Consider the following 15,987-nt stretch of genomic DNA (forward strand, 5'->3'; position numbering starts at 1 on the left):
TCCGTAGTAATCCACTTACAGGCACTTCGCCCATATTGTATAATATAAGAAAGATGGAATAATCATGAAATACTTAGAACAGCTCAAAGTTATATTTTGAAGTGACGTTTTCGTCGCCATAGCCGTTGTTAAGTTTCTTAAACTCCCTATTGCATTGTTGTATAAACGGCCGATTAGATTATTCTTTGAAATTACAATTTTGTCCGTTTGTTCGAACAAAGGACTGGAACTACCCAGGATTCGCTAAGATGTTGACATTAGCAAAACGGTCTATTACGTCTAAAGGTCGTCACTCACGTGGCTGGCTTTCGCTCACGTGGCCAGCAGCCATGTTTTTTTCACAGAAAACAAAGGGAATCACGTGCAAACGAATGGAAATCAATTCCCTCCCTCATAACCTGTATGTTATGCAATAAATTATACATTGGCGAGACAGGTAGACAACTAGGCGACCGACTCCGCGAACACCTTCGCGATGTTGAGAAGAATGACAAGTATGCATCTAAACCAGTCGCTCGCCATTTTGATCTGCCTAACCACTCCAAAAAACACATGGCTATCTGCGGCCTTTCCCTACATCTAGGTACGACGGAAAGCCGCAAGAATCTGGCACATAAATTCATCTCCCTCAGGTTAGTTTGACGCACAAAATAAGAAGGCCGCCGTTTCTCTACTTAGGGGTACAAAAATGAACACAGTGACGTCATACCAATACGACGAAGGGAAAAATTAAACATGGCGGCTAAGTCAACTATCGCGCAAGGCAGGTACATTTAACTGGGTTTTCCGAAAACGACAAGTCATTAGGTGCACTTTCCAACTTGTTAGCCTCCTGCAAAAGTACCTGCTCGAGTCCTTCGACTGTTGAAGTCTCCCTGTCATCATCGACTCCAACGTACAGTGGAGATTCCTTGAGAGAGACACGCGCGAGGTCTTCAACATTCCGCGTTTGAGTGGCGGAAAATAGGACTGTCTGCCTGCGAACTACAAATAACTTCATGTTTGAATCAAACGTTACTGATTAATTTCACTTCCTTTTATCTCAAGATCCCAAGAGTCACCATTACAGAAACAAACAAGTATTTATAGCGATATTTCGGCTCATCCTCGGGGTAAAAACCTGTGAAACTCACGGGTGACGTAACACAACAATAGAGCAACAAAAACATCAAACAAAGTAACCAAAGCTTACCACGAGCCAACAAACCAAGAAAAATATTCAAGGGTTTTTACATCCAGGTAAACCTGACATTTCTTGCTTCCAAACATTGATGTCACATTTCTTTTGATATTCAAATTTGCCAACCACGGAACAACAGCTAATTAAGTTCTGGTCGGCATATTAATAACAATGGATGACGTCACGAGAAACATCGCTATAATTAACATCTAAGAAAACGTGTTCTCTGGCCCTAACCCATTCAATTCAAGCCTCTGGGTTTGGCCTCTCTCATGGATAATTCCCTTGAATTATCCATGAGAGAGGCCAAACCCAGAGGCTTGAATGAAGTATAGAAAAATAGAAGAAAGTATTTGGGTACCTTTGGTTGACCCTACTCTGGAATAAGAACGAGGTAGCAGGGTTCGCGCAGTGGTGAGAGCACTCGCATTTGAGCGACCCTGAAACACGGAAAACCGCCAAAAATCCTCTCGCGATTTCATATTCCGTCTTTTAGGATTTGGGGCGATTTCCGCCATTCCGCGTTTTAGGGCTTGGGGTGATTTTCCGTCATTCCGTGTTTTAGGCTCGCCCCTCGCCTTTCATCATCGTGACCCCGGTTCAATTCTTGGACTCGGCGACACATGTGGGTGGAGTTTGTTGGTTCTCTACTCAGCTCCGAGAGGTTTTCACTCCGTGCACTTCGGTGTTCCTCTCTCGTCCAAAACTAACACTGCATTTGATTGTACATGCATGACTGTGTTTTGATCTAATTCACACATCTGCCCAATAATTACAGCAGTTGCTCTCAGTTTTAAGACTCGTTCTTGTTTAAAAAAATATCCTAGTTCACTGTCACGTGTTACCCTCGTAAAATAAGGACCTTTACCTTTATAGCACCAAAAACAGACCTTTTCACGGTTTCTGACGTCATCTTCGTTGGGGGCAAACGCGGCTTACATGTAAGTTACAGTGAATGTATGGGATTTTGTTCGAATTCAAACCTCTATAACTCCGCTGCAGAAAGGCAGATTTTTACTCTATGGAAAATTCGATCATTGCACAAGACACAACGTCTGAAAATTCGATATTACAAATCTCCTCATGTCACTTCAAATTTCACGGGAATTTGTTAAGTTTGTTTATAAGGGTATATATGATGAAATTTACAAATTTCGTTTATGGTCGTTATACTAGCTCGATTCTGATCGTCATACTTCACGAAAATAAACTCAATAGAAGTGCTTTTTGAGAGGTATTCTCCCTATCCACAATACTCACACCTTAAAGGATTTATAACGGTTCGAAGTCGGACAAATTCCAATACATTCACCGTAATCTAAGCCGTGCTTGCTCCCCAAACAATATGGCGTCAGAAACCGTGAAAAGGTCTATTATCATGGGGGTGATTTTTTTACGGAATACTGAAGGCTGTTTCCTGAATAAGGTGATTTTTTTTTTTTAAATAAGGCCTATTAACCGCACCCTCAACTTACAGCCGTACTAACATACCACGACCATCCATATACAGCGCACAACCCGGACCAAGTTAAAATACTTATAGTGTACCCTCCCTAAAATGACCCTATATGGCTCACTTGTACATGTAGAACTTACGAGGTTATAGGTTTCAAAGACCAACACCTCTCAGCCTTCCGTAAATGGCAGCGGCATTAATGATCAGTTGTCCGATGTAGTTTCGTTATTGTACAGATAAATGCCTTCAGCTGAGTACAACGTCGTGAGTGTTTATTTCAACTAACCTGGCAGAAGTCTGATGATTTGTTTCATTTCCTCTTCAAAACCGATTTGAAGAATTCGGTCAGCTTCATCTATGATGAGGCACTGGAGATTCTTGAAAATAAAACCTTGCGTATTCTACAAAAAATAGATTAAAAATACTGTTTTCAACCAATACAATCTCGATGGAAATACTAATGACGAACATTTTTCGAAAGCGTAAGCAGAAGACAATTAATAATTATATCAACCTGGTCTAGCTATATAGTTTCGAATGCGGTAAACCTTACAAACGGGCTTATCAAGCCACATGAAAACATACAAGATGCCATCACAGAAACTTCTATATATGGATATGGATATGCCACAAAGCAGTCTAAACTTTCAAAAAGCGAAAAAGTCAGCAAAACTTTCTGCATCCTCTTTTGAATACCCCGAGCACTTGCTTAGTTGATATCTTTCCTTATCCTCTGTGCAGTTCAAAATGAAATGGCAGTAACACGGTCCACCACAACAAATGTTTTTCGTTGACCGTTTTCATAAATAAGACATATAATCCGACGAGTTTTCTACTGCAAAGGCACCGAGGCACAAGATGCGTAAGGGGTCGGGTGAATGAGCTCAATACATGTCATCTTATTTATTGCACCTTCAAGACGCACAAAAGGAACAAATATTTGCCTAGTCTTCGCCCTAGATGATTTTTAGAAACAGATGCAATAAAAATATTTTTCCCCAGTTCCAACGATGACAAAAGGGGAATAAGGTATTGCAAGGGAATGGCTCTGCATTATGAGGAACGGTTTCCAAACAGACAGAATGCCTGGGCATTCCGGAAACGATTAATTCAAAGCAAGCCAAATAGACCATTTCCGAGTCTGCCTCCTCTTCAAAGCGAGTCTAAGTGCGAAGAGTTTGTGATGGTAATTAAGTTCTACTGTAAAAATGAATGAAATTTAATTTTCACAACAAAAACTTCGCACTTAGCCTCGCTTTGAAGAGGAGGCAAACATGAACACAGAAGTGGCCTATTACGATCTGTTCTATGCTGGTGGTTTTCACATTACGTCAACGCTGCCATGTTGGTGGACGAAAACAAAAAAAATATCTTATAAGCTCCTTTCGTTCGTCCACCAGTAATTGTACATTACATCATTCTTATTCGTGTCTATTGGTTGCAAACCACCTAATCCTAGTAAACTCAAATTGCCTTCATTGCGTTCCCACACCGGCTATCAGTCGCAGAAAAGATGCTTTGAAAGCAGAATACCCCAAAAGAAAACACTTCTTCGTGTTTGCTTTGTCCAAGCAGTCGTGATATTTCCCACTTTTTGGGGGCGCCACACAGTGCTACCATCTGGGAGGACTGAATGACGCCCCGATAACGACTGCGTGGGCAACTTCAAAATAATGCGCTCCAACAACTAACTGTATCAACATCGTTATGTCAAGCACTCGGCGAACTCCCCTTCACCTTTTGTTGCTTTTGCTAAAGCGCTATCATAATATCATATCACATTGACAACCCTTTGACACATGATGCTAAGCAGGACACATTTGCTAGAGAGCATCAGTCAGACAACAACACTGCGAACTCCGTATCCTAATCGTTGCAAAGAGCATCATGGGTTCTTTTACATCCCGTTAGGGTCCTGAAACGAGGCCCATGGTAATATTATTATACTGTACACTGCAGTGTTATGCTGGCCAGTCTCAGCTAAACTAACGACTGCCCACAGTCAGATGCTCTTCACACTGAAAAGAAACTTCAAAAGGCGAGGTCGGATGGAGGTAATAGAAAGATTTAGCATCGCGTTTCCGTGAAACAGGAAGCGTGAAACGGTAGGCTGTTGCTTGTCATAAAAGCATGAAAATTCTTTTATTCTAACTTTTCTATCTCTCTTTTTAGAAGTTACGCGGCATTTTTATTTAACAGGCAAAAAAGGAGCTAAAATCAAACCAGTTTCTTTGATCTTTGGCAAAATGCAAACTTCAGCTTCACGTTTGCCGTCTGCCGTGAACGCGAAGCTAAATCTATCCAATACCTGTTTATTTCTGCAAAGTACATGTAGCCAGCGTGTTTTGTTGCAAAGAACCCTGGCGGGATTTGATTGCCTCAAGAGCACTTAATACCACCAAAAGCTCGTGACCTTGAAGCGTTTAATACTGGTTCAGAGCTGGGGCTTTGAGATAACGTACAATGTAGCTCGTGCATTTTTCTGCGCGTGTAGCTTCGATCTTATTTTTGTCCATATTTGGGCATAAAATTGGTGCCCTAAAATCCCCAGCTTTGTTCCAAGGAAAAGAGTTGCAAGTTACCCGTACGCGCTTCTGATTCCACTTGAAGACAAGCTTGCACCCACCTGGAGATGATCGAGTAGTCGCCCTGGAGTAGCAATTAGAAGATTGACACCCCTCTGCAAACGATCAGCTTCGCCTTTTCTGTTGGCACCACCCATGACAATGCCAAATGTGTGATTGTGGTATTTGAGCACATCTCGTGCCACACCGTACGTTTGCAGGGAGAGCTCTCGCGTTGGAGAGATGATAACTACCCCAGTCCCTGCAGTTTGGAAAAGAAGTAAAAGAGCATCAATTGAAGCCCGCGTAAGAAGAAGAAAGTAATGTCGACCATAATGTAATCATCACGTTTTAAGCAAAACTTAAACAGGCAATCATTTATGGATCGTAAACTAATCACTAATTTTGATGACACAAGGTTTGGAATTCTTTGCACACTTTTGTCAGTTTGGTGTAAAAAGGAGTATTGCATTTCCCTTTCGGGTTTTCCATAAGTTAGTGTCCTTCTTGATTGGATGAAAAATTTCATACACTTCAACTGCTAACTAAACAGAGCAACACCTAACGGCAACCTGTTTTTTGTGTTCGATTGGAGGACCGAAAAATCCAAATTTTACGATAAATTCGTATTTCTCAATCGAACGCACACTTAATTTGTGCACTCTTCTCTAGAAAAATACGTGTACGCAGTTTGCGTGTATTAACAAAAAAAGATGCGTTGCTTATAGGAATTATACTCAATTTGCATGTAAGAACCCATTTCCGAGTTGCTCCATGCCTCGGTTTCAAAGCGAGTCCTGGTGCACAACCATTCAAATGGAAATGAGTTGTGTATTTTTATGCAAATCAAACTCATTTTCCTTTATATAGTTGAGCACCAAGACTCACTTCGAAACCGAGACAAACAGAAACTCGGAAATGGCCAAATAGGTGCGTGCAAAGCTCGTGTAAATATTTAGACTCGTGTTTCGCGGGTTTGCGTGTAAATCCGCCATATTGCTCGCATTTTACGCAAGTGTAAGTGCTGCTATTCCCGCAGCCTGTACTGTACACACTATTTCTCTCCACATTTTTAGTTCATGAAATTCATGCAGCCAATGGCCCACCATTCGAAACACTGTACCTGTATATGAGATCTGTAACTCTTACACTCTTTCATTGCCACTTTCAGGACACAAAATATTAATACATCATACCACATGTTAGGTTTGACACCAAAACTGCAGGAACTCACCATTTCGTGGCTTAAATTGTAGTTTGTACAACAACTCAACTGCTGGAATGAGAAATGCTAATGTTTTCCCACTTCCAGTTCTAGCTGCACCAAGCAAGTCCCTGCATGAAAAAAAAAAAACAACAACACCGTTTGCATTTTGTCTTGATACAAAGTTTTGAGGTCGCCTTAAGCAATAAAGGACTTTTTTCCGTGTTTCCATAGCCTCATCTAAACACGAGGGGGAGTTGGGAGAATTCGAGACAGTTATGCAAACCTGGGGCACAGTCGAGGATTTGCATAACTGTCCACAATTCTCCCAATGCCCCTGAGTGTTTAGATGAGGTTATTGAAACAAGGAAAAAAGTCCTCTATTGCTTTTATTAAATATGTCTCAAAGATACATGTAATTCAACAAATGAAGGAAAATGCTGTTTCTTTTACTTCTTGATTGAAACAGATTTTCTTTACACACGCTCATAAAACAACAACACCGTTTGCATTTTGTCTTGATACAAAGTTTTGAGGTCGCCTTAAGCAATAGAGGACTTTTTTCCGTGTTTCCATAGCCTCATCTAAACACGAGGGGGAGTTGGGAGAATTCGAGACAGTTATGCAAACCTGGGGCACAGTCGAGGATTTGCATAACTGTCCACAATTCTCCCAATGCCCCTGAGTGTTTAGATGAGGTTATGGAAACAAGGAAAAAAGTCCTCTATTGCTTTTATTAAATATGTCTCAAAGATACATGTAATTCAACAAATGAAGGAAAATGCTGTTTCTTTTACTTCTTGATTGAAACAGATTTTCTTTACACACGCTCATATTTGAACAATTAGGTCACTTATATTTGAACAATTAGGTCACTTAGGCAGAAACGTACGTTTAGTATCCCAAGGTGCAAAACTAAGCGATACCAATCTAGTTTTGTCATTGCGAATGCCCTTCATTGTAAATTGTAAATTTTTATTATGCAAATCAATAATCGAACCAGTGGGGTTGAGTATACACTTTCAATAATTGTAGATTTTAAGGAGTGTTTACATCATTTTAAACTTTTGTCTTTGTCTTCTTATATATTTTTTATAGTTATTATTATATGTAAATAATCCGTAATTCAGCCATAAGGCTGCAATGGTTTTATTAATAAAGCTATTACTATTACTATTTCCTACCAACCAATCAAAACGCGCACCTGACAATACACAACCAATCGAATTTCGTGTGATGTCACAGCCATGTTTCCATACTCTTACCTATTATTAAACACAGCTACTGACCGATGACAGTGCGCGTACTATCCTAATTACCGGTATTTTATAATAATAAGTAAAATTATTTCACTGGAAATTCCCAAGCCAATCACTTGTACAGTAAAATTAATTGTTCCCAAAAACTGGATTGAGGACTTACAGTACTTAACAATGGCCCTGACTGGCCCTGCCATTTACTGGATAATTATGTGAAGCCATTAAATGCATGATTATGAAAATTAATGTCATGTAAAAGTGTTTGTATGGGAATCACATGGTCAAAAAATTGCATCAGCATCTGTTTCTACGATGAATCTGCTGCCACTAAAATAATTTAAACAACAATGAAAACCAGCTCCTGGCCTAGTAAAAATATTATTCGTTGCCAACATACATTACTTCTGATCACATAATGCACAGTAAACATGCTTTGCACTTTCCAATTCACAATTTTACTTTCAATGTGAGATAAAACTGAACAAAACGACAAGCTATTTTTTTTTCCATGGCTGAGCTTGAGGCGTATGAATGAAATTGCAAAAACTTGTTTCAAAACTGGAATCCAAGGCAGTTTGTGATTTCAGGTTCAGACCTACATGTACAATGTACATCTACATGTAGGTCAGTCTTGTGATAGATGACTGACAATTTTGTCAACTTTAGGCAACTAGCAGAGCCTGCTGAAGGGATGCTACAAGAAGTGAATGTGAGATAATGCCCAAATTATTATCTTTTTCCCTTTGGGACCTGTTTGAATTACAGTGTAGCCCTAAAACAGGCACCTGATATGGAACATTAGTGCTTTTAAAATTAAGCTAAAAAGGTGTGTCCTACATGTACATGAAAAGAACTTAAGGTGTTCTGATGAAGTGTAAGCCTTACCTTCCTTTAAGAAGTGGTACAATGCTCTTGTGCTGAACCTCCATCATGGTGGTAAAGCCCATATCAGCAATGGCATTTAGTGTTTTCTCACTGACAATTCCTTCAAGAGACTTGAATTCCTTGCTATCTGGATTTGTCACATCTAACAAAAATAAATTATTGCTTTATTGATACACGTATTTATCGATACATTGACAGTGGAACCTTAAGATGATAAATAACCGTTTAACAAAGTCATTAGTGCTGAGAATGATATTGTTGATCCTTTTGCACAGTAAGCCATAATTATGTAAGTTGATCTTAATACAAAAAAACCTTGATGTAGCAGGTAAACTACATTACATGTACAGTATGTAGAGAAACTGGAAGTGAACAAAAGCTAACAAGACCAGTCTGAGAGTAGAGAACAAACAAACATAACCCATAATAATTATTTGGTGCTGAGTTCAGAAGCTGAACCCTGTCCACAACACAAAGGAGGAAGGTGAACACTCTCAACATTGTTCCAACCCTTCTCTCTTAGTACATTTCTCATAAAAAAAGAAATTCTTATCATAGATCATGGACCTTCAAAAAATATTCCAGGAAAGTAACATTTTAGCCCCATAAAACAGGTATTTTACGTTAACTGGTCAGGAGTTTGGGTCTAAAAGGCTGCATGAGTTGTGTGACGTTTACAAAATTGGCACTTGACCCACAGTCAAGCTGGTATTGGATGAGACAATCAGTGTAAGCCTATATATTCCTTAAATCATGGAACAAACTACTGCTTTGAATCCAAACCAGTTAACTAAAGACATGATTTAATTATGTCTTGTAAAGAATACAATGTAGCAAAAGATCTGCATGTAAATGTACATGAAACCTCACCTTCAGCTAAGCTTACACTTTCAAATGAAGATTTCTTCCTCTTTATTGTAGGCTCAACATTTTTCTCACTGTTGTTGACAGATTCACCATCTAAGACAGATACACACAGTCAATAAGTAATACATTTTTGTATTCTGGATTAGAAACAGCTTGATTCTTTTTAAGATACAAGCTCTTTTGCCTGCATAGTCTCTACTGCTTTCTTTTTCCACTGCAACCAAACAATGCAAGCATCACCACAATGAGCACAATAAAATTATGGGCAGGTGTGCACATTTCTGCTTGGCCAATCTTCCATTTGAATGCACTGTCATGCTGCTACTCCACCCTGGTTTAATCTTAACCTGCTACCAGTTACACATACATATTTTTAAATTAATAAAAAGGTTATAAATAATAAGAAAAATAGAAAACTAGTCATTTATTTTATTCAACAGCGCATGATTCAACCTTGTAAGGCAAGCATGAACAAGTGAATATTGGTACCTTTGTGCTAGGTACAGCGTAAGTGTCAGGAATTAAATTAATAGTGGGGATGTTTTAGTTTACTCAATCGGCAATGACCATCTCCAATTGGTACATAAATTTAATGTAGGGTTACAAATCTGCCTTATGACCACCCATTTTAAAAACAGATGAAATCTGTATAATTTTACCCATGGACTCCTGGAAGTGAGACTTACATGTACATGTACTGGTAACAGATTTCACTCTTTCTTAGTGTTAGTGCTAGATGATTTTACTCGTCAACTGGGAGCATCCGGCATGCCTGAGGAGTCAATGGGTTAACCAGTCAAAAACCACAGTACAGCTGTATGCTCCGGGTTTCGACAAAACACTGACCCCCGGTCAACTGACCCCCTTACTGACCCACTATAAAATCAATGGGAAAATGAATACTGCTTACTTAAGCCTCAACAACGCTTTTTAAACGGCATTGTTCAACAGTATTTAAGTCTAAGCACCCATTTTAAAAAGGTTAGTTTTCGATTATTGTTGTGAATTGGCCGATCACTTCATGTAAGCTAACCTTTTTAAAATGGGTGCTTAGACTTAAATACTGTTGAACAATGCTGTTTAAAAAGGGTTGTTGAGGCTTAAGTAAGCAGTATTCATTTTCACATTGATTTTATAGGGGGTCAGTAGGGGGGTCAGTTGACCAGGGGTCAGTGTTTTGTCGAAACCCGTATGCTCCCTCCATTAACCCATTGACTCCTTGGAGTGAGACTTAACACTGAGATTTTACTCGGTCTAATGCCACACGATTTTACTCATCATCTGGAGGCACCCTGAGGTGCCTGAGGCGTCAATGGGTTAACATTAATTGTTATTTAACATACATGTACACAGGCAGAGTTCAAAATTTACCATTTTCAGCATCCTGGACGTTCTCTTCAATATTACTTTCATTCTCATCACCTATAATATGTAACAGCAAGGATGGTGGATAATAATAATATTTAAAAAGTATACATGTACATGTTACAGTAGTAAATCATAAGAACGTGAGTGCATTTTGTGATTTACATTGTATGGGCATAAGTGATGTCTTGAAAGTCCTCAAAACGGCACAATAATAATAATAATAATAATAATAATAATAATAATAATAATAATGTTGTTGTTGGGCGGGTCATACACTGGGAGTTGTGCAAGGAATACTTAGTTGAGTGCAGTGACAAATGTTATGAGCATTTCCCCAAAAGCAAAGAAGAGAATGAGGAAGTAAAACTGCTGTGGGACTTTACCATCCAAACAGATCGTGAAATCCATCACAGGAGGCCAGACATTGTAATTCAGAAAAAGAAGGCAAAGGAAACAATCATTGTGGATATAGCTGTTCCCGGAGATACATGTAGCAACGTACGGCAAAAAGAAACTGAAAAGTATGAAAAGTACCAAGACCTGGCAAGAGAGATTAAAAGGATCTGGAAATCAAGGACAAAAGTGTGCCAGTGGTAGTAGGTGCATTGGGTTCAGTGTCAAAGAAGCTGGCAGGCCACATGGAGCAACTAGGAATTAAGGACCCAACAAGAATGATGCAAAATTCTGCACTCCTCGGATCGGCAAATATCCTCAGAAGAGTGCTGGAAGTCTGAGGTCGCGGGATGAGACTTGACTATATAAGTATAGGTAATCGCTTGGGCCCAGTAAAATTAAGGATTAATATCACGCATGTTTTCAGAAGTTGTTGAAACTTGTTCTTTGCGTCCAGAACGAGTATAGATGATTGTTAGTTTACATCCACTCAAGAGAAAAATACAAGTTCCATTCCTGAACAACAGTAACAACGATTAAACCAAATGTTAAGCTTCAATTTATTTTACTTACCTGTGCTGTAGAGGTTTTTACCACTTGCAAATACGCATCCGTAAACATAGCAAACGGTTTGACCAAAAAAATCCACCAAATTTGAGCTACACTGTACTCGTTCCTCCCGTCAATAGCAAATTGTTCTGTGACCTTTTTTGTTGAGCTGCAAGATGTCATGGTAACTGAAAGCCCTTGACGAAAGGAATCATTTCGTTTTTCAACCACACAATCCCGCTACGCCGGGCGCCATGTAAGTTGATCCAAGTTTTAAGCTTTTCATGAAAAAAATCTTTTGCCCTTCTTCTTGTCACTCGAAAATTCAAATTCCAGATCATCTTTTAAAGCTAGTTCTTTATGCCTTTTCGGCGAATGCAGCGCGAATTAAAAGACAAACTTCGATGAAGACGAAGTTGTTTTGCTCAAACAGAAGAAACCAACTAAATGTGGAAGAGGTACGTTCAGCCAATCAGGAGCGAGAATTTTTGGCGCTCGACCAATCGTGAGCGAGTAATTTTGCCCTCTTCTCAAGCAAAATTAAGAAAAAATGCGCTCTTCATTGACCAATCAGTATTCAGTAATTTTGCCCTCTATGTTATAATAATAATAATAATAATAATAATAATAGACTGTTCAGTAAGGCTAGGACATTGTTCTATAGTCAAGGAGGCTTTGAAGTATGAGCAAGAGCTTGGAATAAAGCTAAATTTGGTGCACCCTAACCCTACATGCTGTACTGAGGATGGAGATGAGATCCCAGGTACAAAGACCAAACAGCAGTTGAAGCGAGCTCAGCAAGAAAAGCTGAAGAAGGACGTGCGAAGTGAGAGTTGGCAAGGGAAGCTGATCGCATCGAGATGGAGTGACTCCGAGCTGAGTAACGGGTGTTTGGACAGGCTTAAGTGGAAATCCTGTCCATCATACGTGATTGCTGGTATCTATAAGCTGTATGAGCAGATGCTCAATACACGAAACTACCAGAGTAAAAAGACAACATCTGCTAGGGAACATGACGTGCAATGCAGACTCTGCGGTAAAGAGCAAGAGTCGGTAGCACATATTCTGGCTGGATGTTCTGCGCTTGCGCAGAGCAAATACCTCCACAGGCATCATTGCCTGTTGAAGATTCTGTTTTTTGAGCTACTCCATGATCTAGAACTCGTAGACACTGTACCACCTTGGTACTTCCCGATCGAGCCAAAACCTGTCTACGAAAGCGCAGACGCACAAGCCTTTTGGGATGTCCCGCTGTACGTCTACCACGTGGTAGTGAGAGCCAACCGGATAGATGCTAGAGTTGTGGACCACAAGCGGAAGAATGTTACCATCTTAGAGATGAGTTGTCCATGGGTGGACAACAGAGCTGCAAAAGACCAGGATAAGACAGAGAAGTATGCCCCCTTGCGGCTGGAACTAAAACATCAATTCAAAGGATACAGCATAGACCAGCACAACATCATTCTAGATGTACTGGGAGGATACTCCAAAGGACCTGAAAGAACTGTTAGGGTTTTAGTGGGAAGGAAGAGTAAAGAAGTCTTGATAAAGATGCAGAAGTCCGTGTTAACTTCAAGTTTACACATTGCCCGCCACTTCAAGATAATGACATAAGATAAGACACTAGTAGAGCATTTTTTTAAGTATCTTAATTAATGTGATATCTCAGAGAAGGAGATTTGAATTTTTTTTTTTTCATTCACGGTCTACTTAGAATAGAATGTATTAGTTTCTATAATAAGTAAATGTTTTTCTTTTAATTTTCTTATTTTCCGTTGGCCTTTACATGTAGGTTACGCAACAGCACCCTACTGTGCTGTAGCTATCGTTTAGCATACATACGTTTGCACTGCTATAATAATAATAATAATAATAATAATAATAATTACAGTATAACAATATCCAGCAAAGCAATTGACGTGGAGAAAGCACTGGAGGCCAGAAATAGAGTATAAACTGGGGCATGGGGATCTTATTTTCTTTCCGTTGTCCCCTTGTCTGTTGCAAAGTAATGGTAATAGTAATAAATTCCCACTGGGAGCCCTCACTCCCAAACGCCCCAGGCAAGGATAAGTTTTGGGAAGAAGTGAGCCCGGAGGCGAAAAGGAGCAGCAGCTAGCCAGGAAGGAAACAAAGGTATGGGGAGGAGGGGGGGTTACCCCGCGAACAAGGCGATCAAGGAGTAATGTATATAATATCAGCAAAAAGCAACTCCGCAATCTCTCACATCTCATAGATGGCATGGGAAATTAGCCGCGTATATTTTGAGCATTACACATATGACGTCAGACCCCAGGCGACCTAGCTAGACCCAACCCTTTTCCTTGTTCACGGTCATTTGCCTTTCTAGTAATGGCGGACAGCGAAAACCGAAAAACTACATTACAATAATCATACTTTCCGTGGGAATTTTGAGATAAAAATTGGCATGATACCTATTTAGTGTGTCTATTTTCAAAATCTAGAGAAAAAAAGGACATGCAAAATTTTCATCGTAGTGGCACTTTAAAGGTCAGACATGATTATTGAACAACCACATCTCACAATTCAAGCTTTTAAAGCCATTGATTATTGATGAGGATTTCTTTCGTTTATAAATCTCAAAAAGCTCCAGGAACACCTTCTGTAATGACAGCCGTTTTAACACTGTCACGTTAATTTTTTAGGCTTAGAAGTGAAATGGAGTACTGTGTTTGCTATGTCTAATGAGACTACACTTTCTCCAAAATGGCAATGGTCAAATATTGCTACATGTAACTATGTACACTGCTTGGTGGAGTGGAATCGATGTTGCATTGACATCACACATGCATGCATGACAAAACATACATGTAGAGGAGATCCAAGCAGAGTTTTCCTTTTCTTTTCACTAGAGAGTAAAATCAAAGAAACCTCTGAAAAGATAGGGTAATTGCTAAAAACTACATAATTATACTGTACACCTGAAATGACAGGGAAGCAGCCATTACACACATCGCTCTCAGAGTTGCTTCAAAAATGAATAAACAATGAAAATAAATAAATTTATGTGTACCATGTCAACAATGAGTAGCCAAAAATATAAAATAATAATAATCTCAGATGAGGATGATAAACCATAGGCCTTATCTCACAACCTCGTACTCGTAGTCATATACGATGATGATGATGATAACGTGACTCGATCGGGTCCTACATGTAAAGAAAACCAATAGAATTATGCCCTAACCTTGTACGTCTACATCAATTCCTTCTGACAATTTTTCTTGACTTTCCTTTGCAACTCTCTTCTTCTTCTTTGCCTTGGATACTAGAAGTGAATACGAACTATAAACTTCGGTTTGGCCGTATTTAGCACCCAAACTTTCCAGAGCTTCAGTTCTGAAGTTTCAGGAATAATTTAGGTCGCTGATTTCAATTCATGCTTGTGTGCAGCATGAAATGTAGTTGCCCTCACCTTTAGAGATGGCGGGATCATTGTTCTGAAGCTTACGTTTCAACAATTTCTTCTTCTTCTGTTTTTTATTCTTGTCCATGACTGAAATTTTAAAGAGACCGGTTGATTGATCGTGAATTTTCCTTTAATTAGCAGCATCCACACGCCACACGTGGAAGATCACTTCTTTCATTTCCGCTTACACTCCACATTCATGCTAAGTGAAGTATACCGCTGATCAAAGTGTTTTCTTTTCCTTGCCAGTGTGACTGGTCGTTCCCAGGCTCTCTCTCTCTCTTTTGTCCCTGGTCGTCCTTATATGGGTCCCTGGCCTATATGGTCCCATTTAGGCTCTTACCGCTTACATTTTTTTGGCAATATTTGGCTTCGCGAGCTTTTTTTTTTTTTTACATTTTATCCCAAAAAGCACTGCTAGCATTATTTTGGATTTTCGACTGATTAATTGTATAATTCTGTGTTTAAAAGCACAATCTGACTTTATTTATGTCGTCCAAAGCCGCATTTGCCCTTCTTTCATTCAAAGGAGCCGAGGAGGCCTGGGGAATAGGTTTGATAATTCTACAACCCAGTCCATCACACTCGTTCCAAGATGGCGTCATCCATGTTGTCATCGAGGAAAAACACCCAGCCAAGGCAGAGATATCTCGCGAGCGTACTCTGCCATCAACGAGTGGAAAAAATAAGACTAGGGGGAACTTTGATGAAAAAAATATATTATTTTATAAGTACTGAGATTTATCCACAGAGATGACAGTGATGAAAAAATCGTCTGTTTCTAGTCGCAGCCAATCAGCGACGCGAACGATGAAATTTCATTGGTGAAAAA

At 39.5% G+C, this 15,987-nt stretch overlaps 1 protein-coding gene across 1 annotated transcript in view; it reads right to left on the reverse strand.

Annotated features, from left to right (window-relative positions):
* The window catches only part of LOC138052420 (uncharacterized), a 24,602-nt gene extending 9,249 nt beyond the window's left edge, over nucleotides 1-15,353 (reverse strand). The window contains exons 1-9 of the mRNA XM_068898915.1: nucleotides 15,162-15,353; nucleotides 14,934-15,014; nucleotides 10,787-10,837; nucleotides 9,419-9,508; nucleotides 8,549-8,690; nucleotides 6,435-6,535; nucleotides 5,263-5,462; nucleotides 2,923-3,037; nucleotides 845-984 (exon numbers count right to left, since the gene is read on the reverse strand). Of these exons, the coding sequence (XP_068755016.1) occupies nucleotides 845-984; nucleotides 2,923-3,037; nucleotides 5,263-5,462; nucleotides 6,435-6,535; nucleotides 8,549-8,690; nucleotides 9,419-9,508; nucleotides 10,787-10,837; nucleotides 14,934-15,014; nucleotides 15,162-15,240 (999 nt within the window). The 5' untranslated portion in view covers nucleotides 15,241-15,353. The remainder of the gene's footprint in view (nucleotides 1-844; nucleotides 985-2,922; nucleotides 3,038-5,262; nucleotides 5,463-6,434; nucleotides 6,536-8,548; nucleotides 8,691-9,418; nucleotides 9,509-10,786; nucleotides 10,838-14,933; nucleotides 15,015-15,161) is intronic.
* Between the last annotated feature and the right edge of the window lie 634 nt (nucleotides 15,354-15,987).

This window comes from Montipora capricornis, chromosome 6, assembly GCF_036669925.1.
Source record: "Montipora capricornis isolate CH-2021 chromosome 6, ASM3666992v2, whole genome shotgun sequence".
Taxonomy (NCBI): domain Eukaryota; kingdom Metazoa; phylum Cnidaria; class Anthozoa; order Scleractinia; family Acroporidae; genus Montipora; species Montipora capricornis.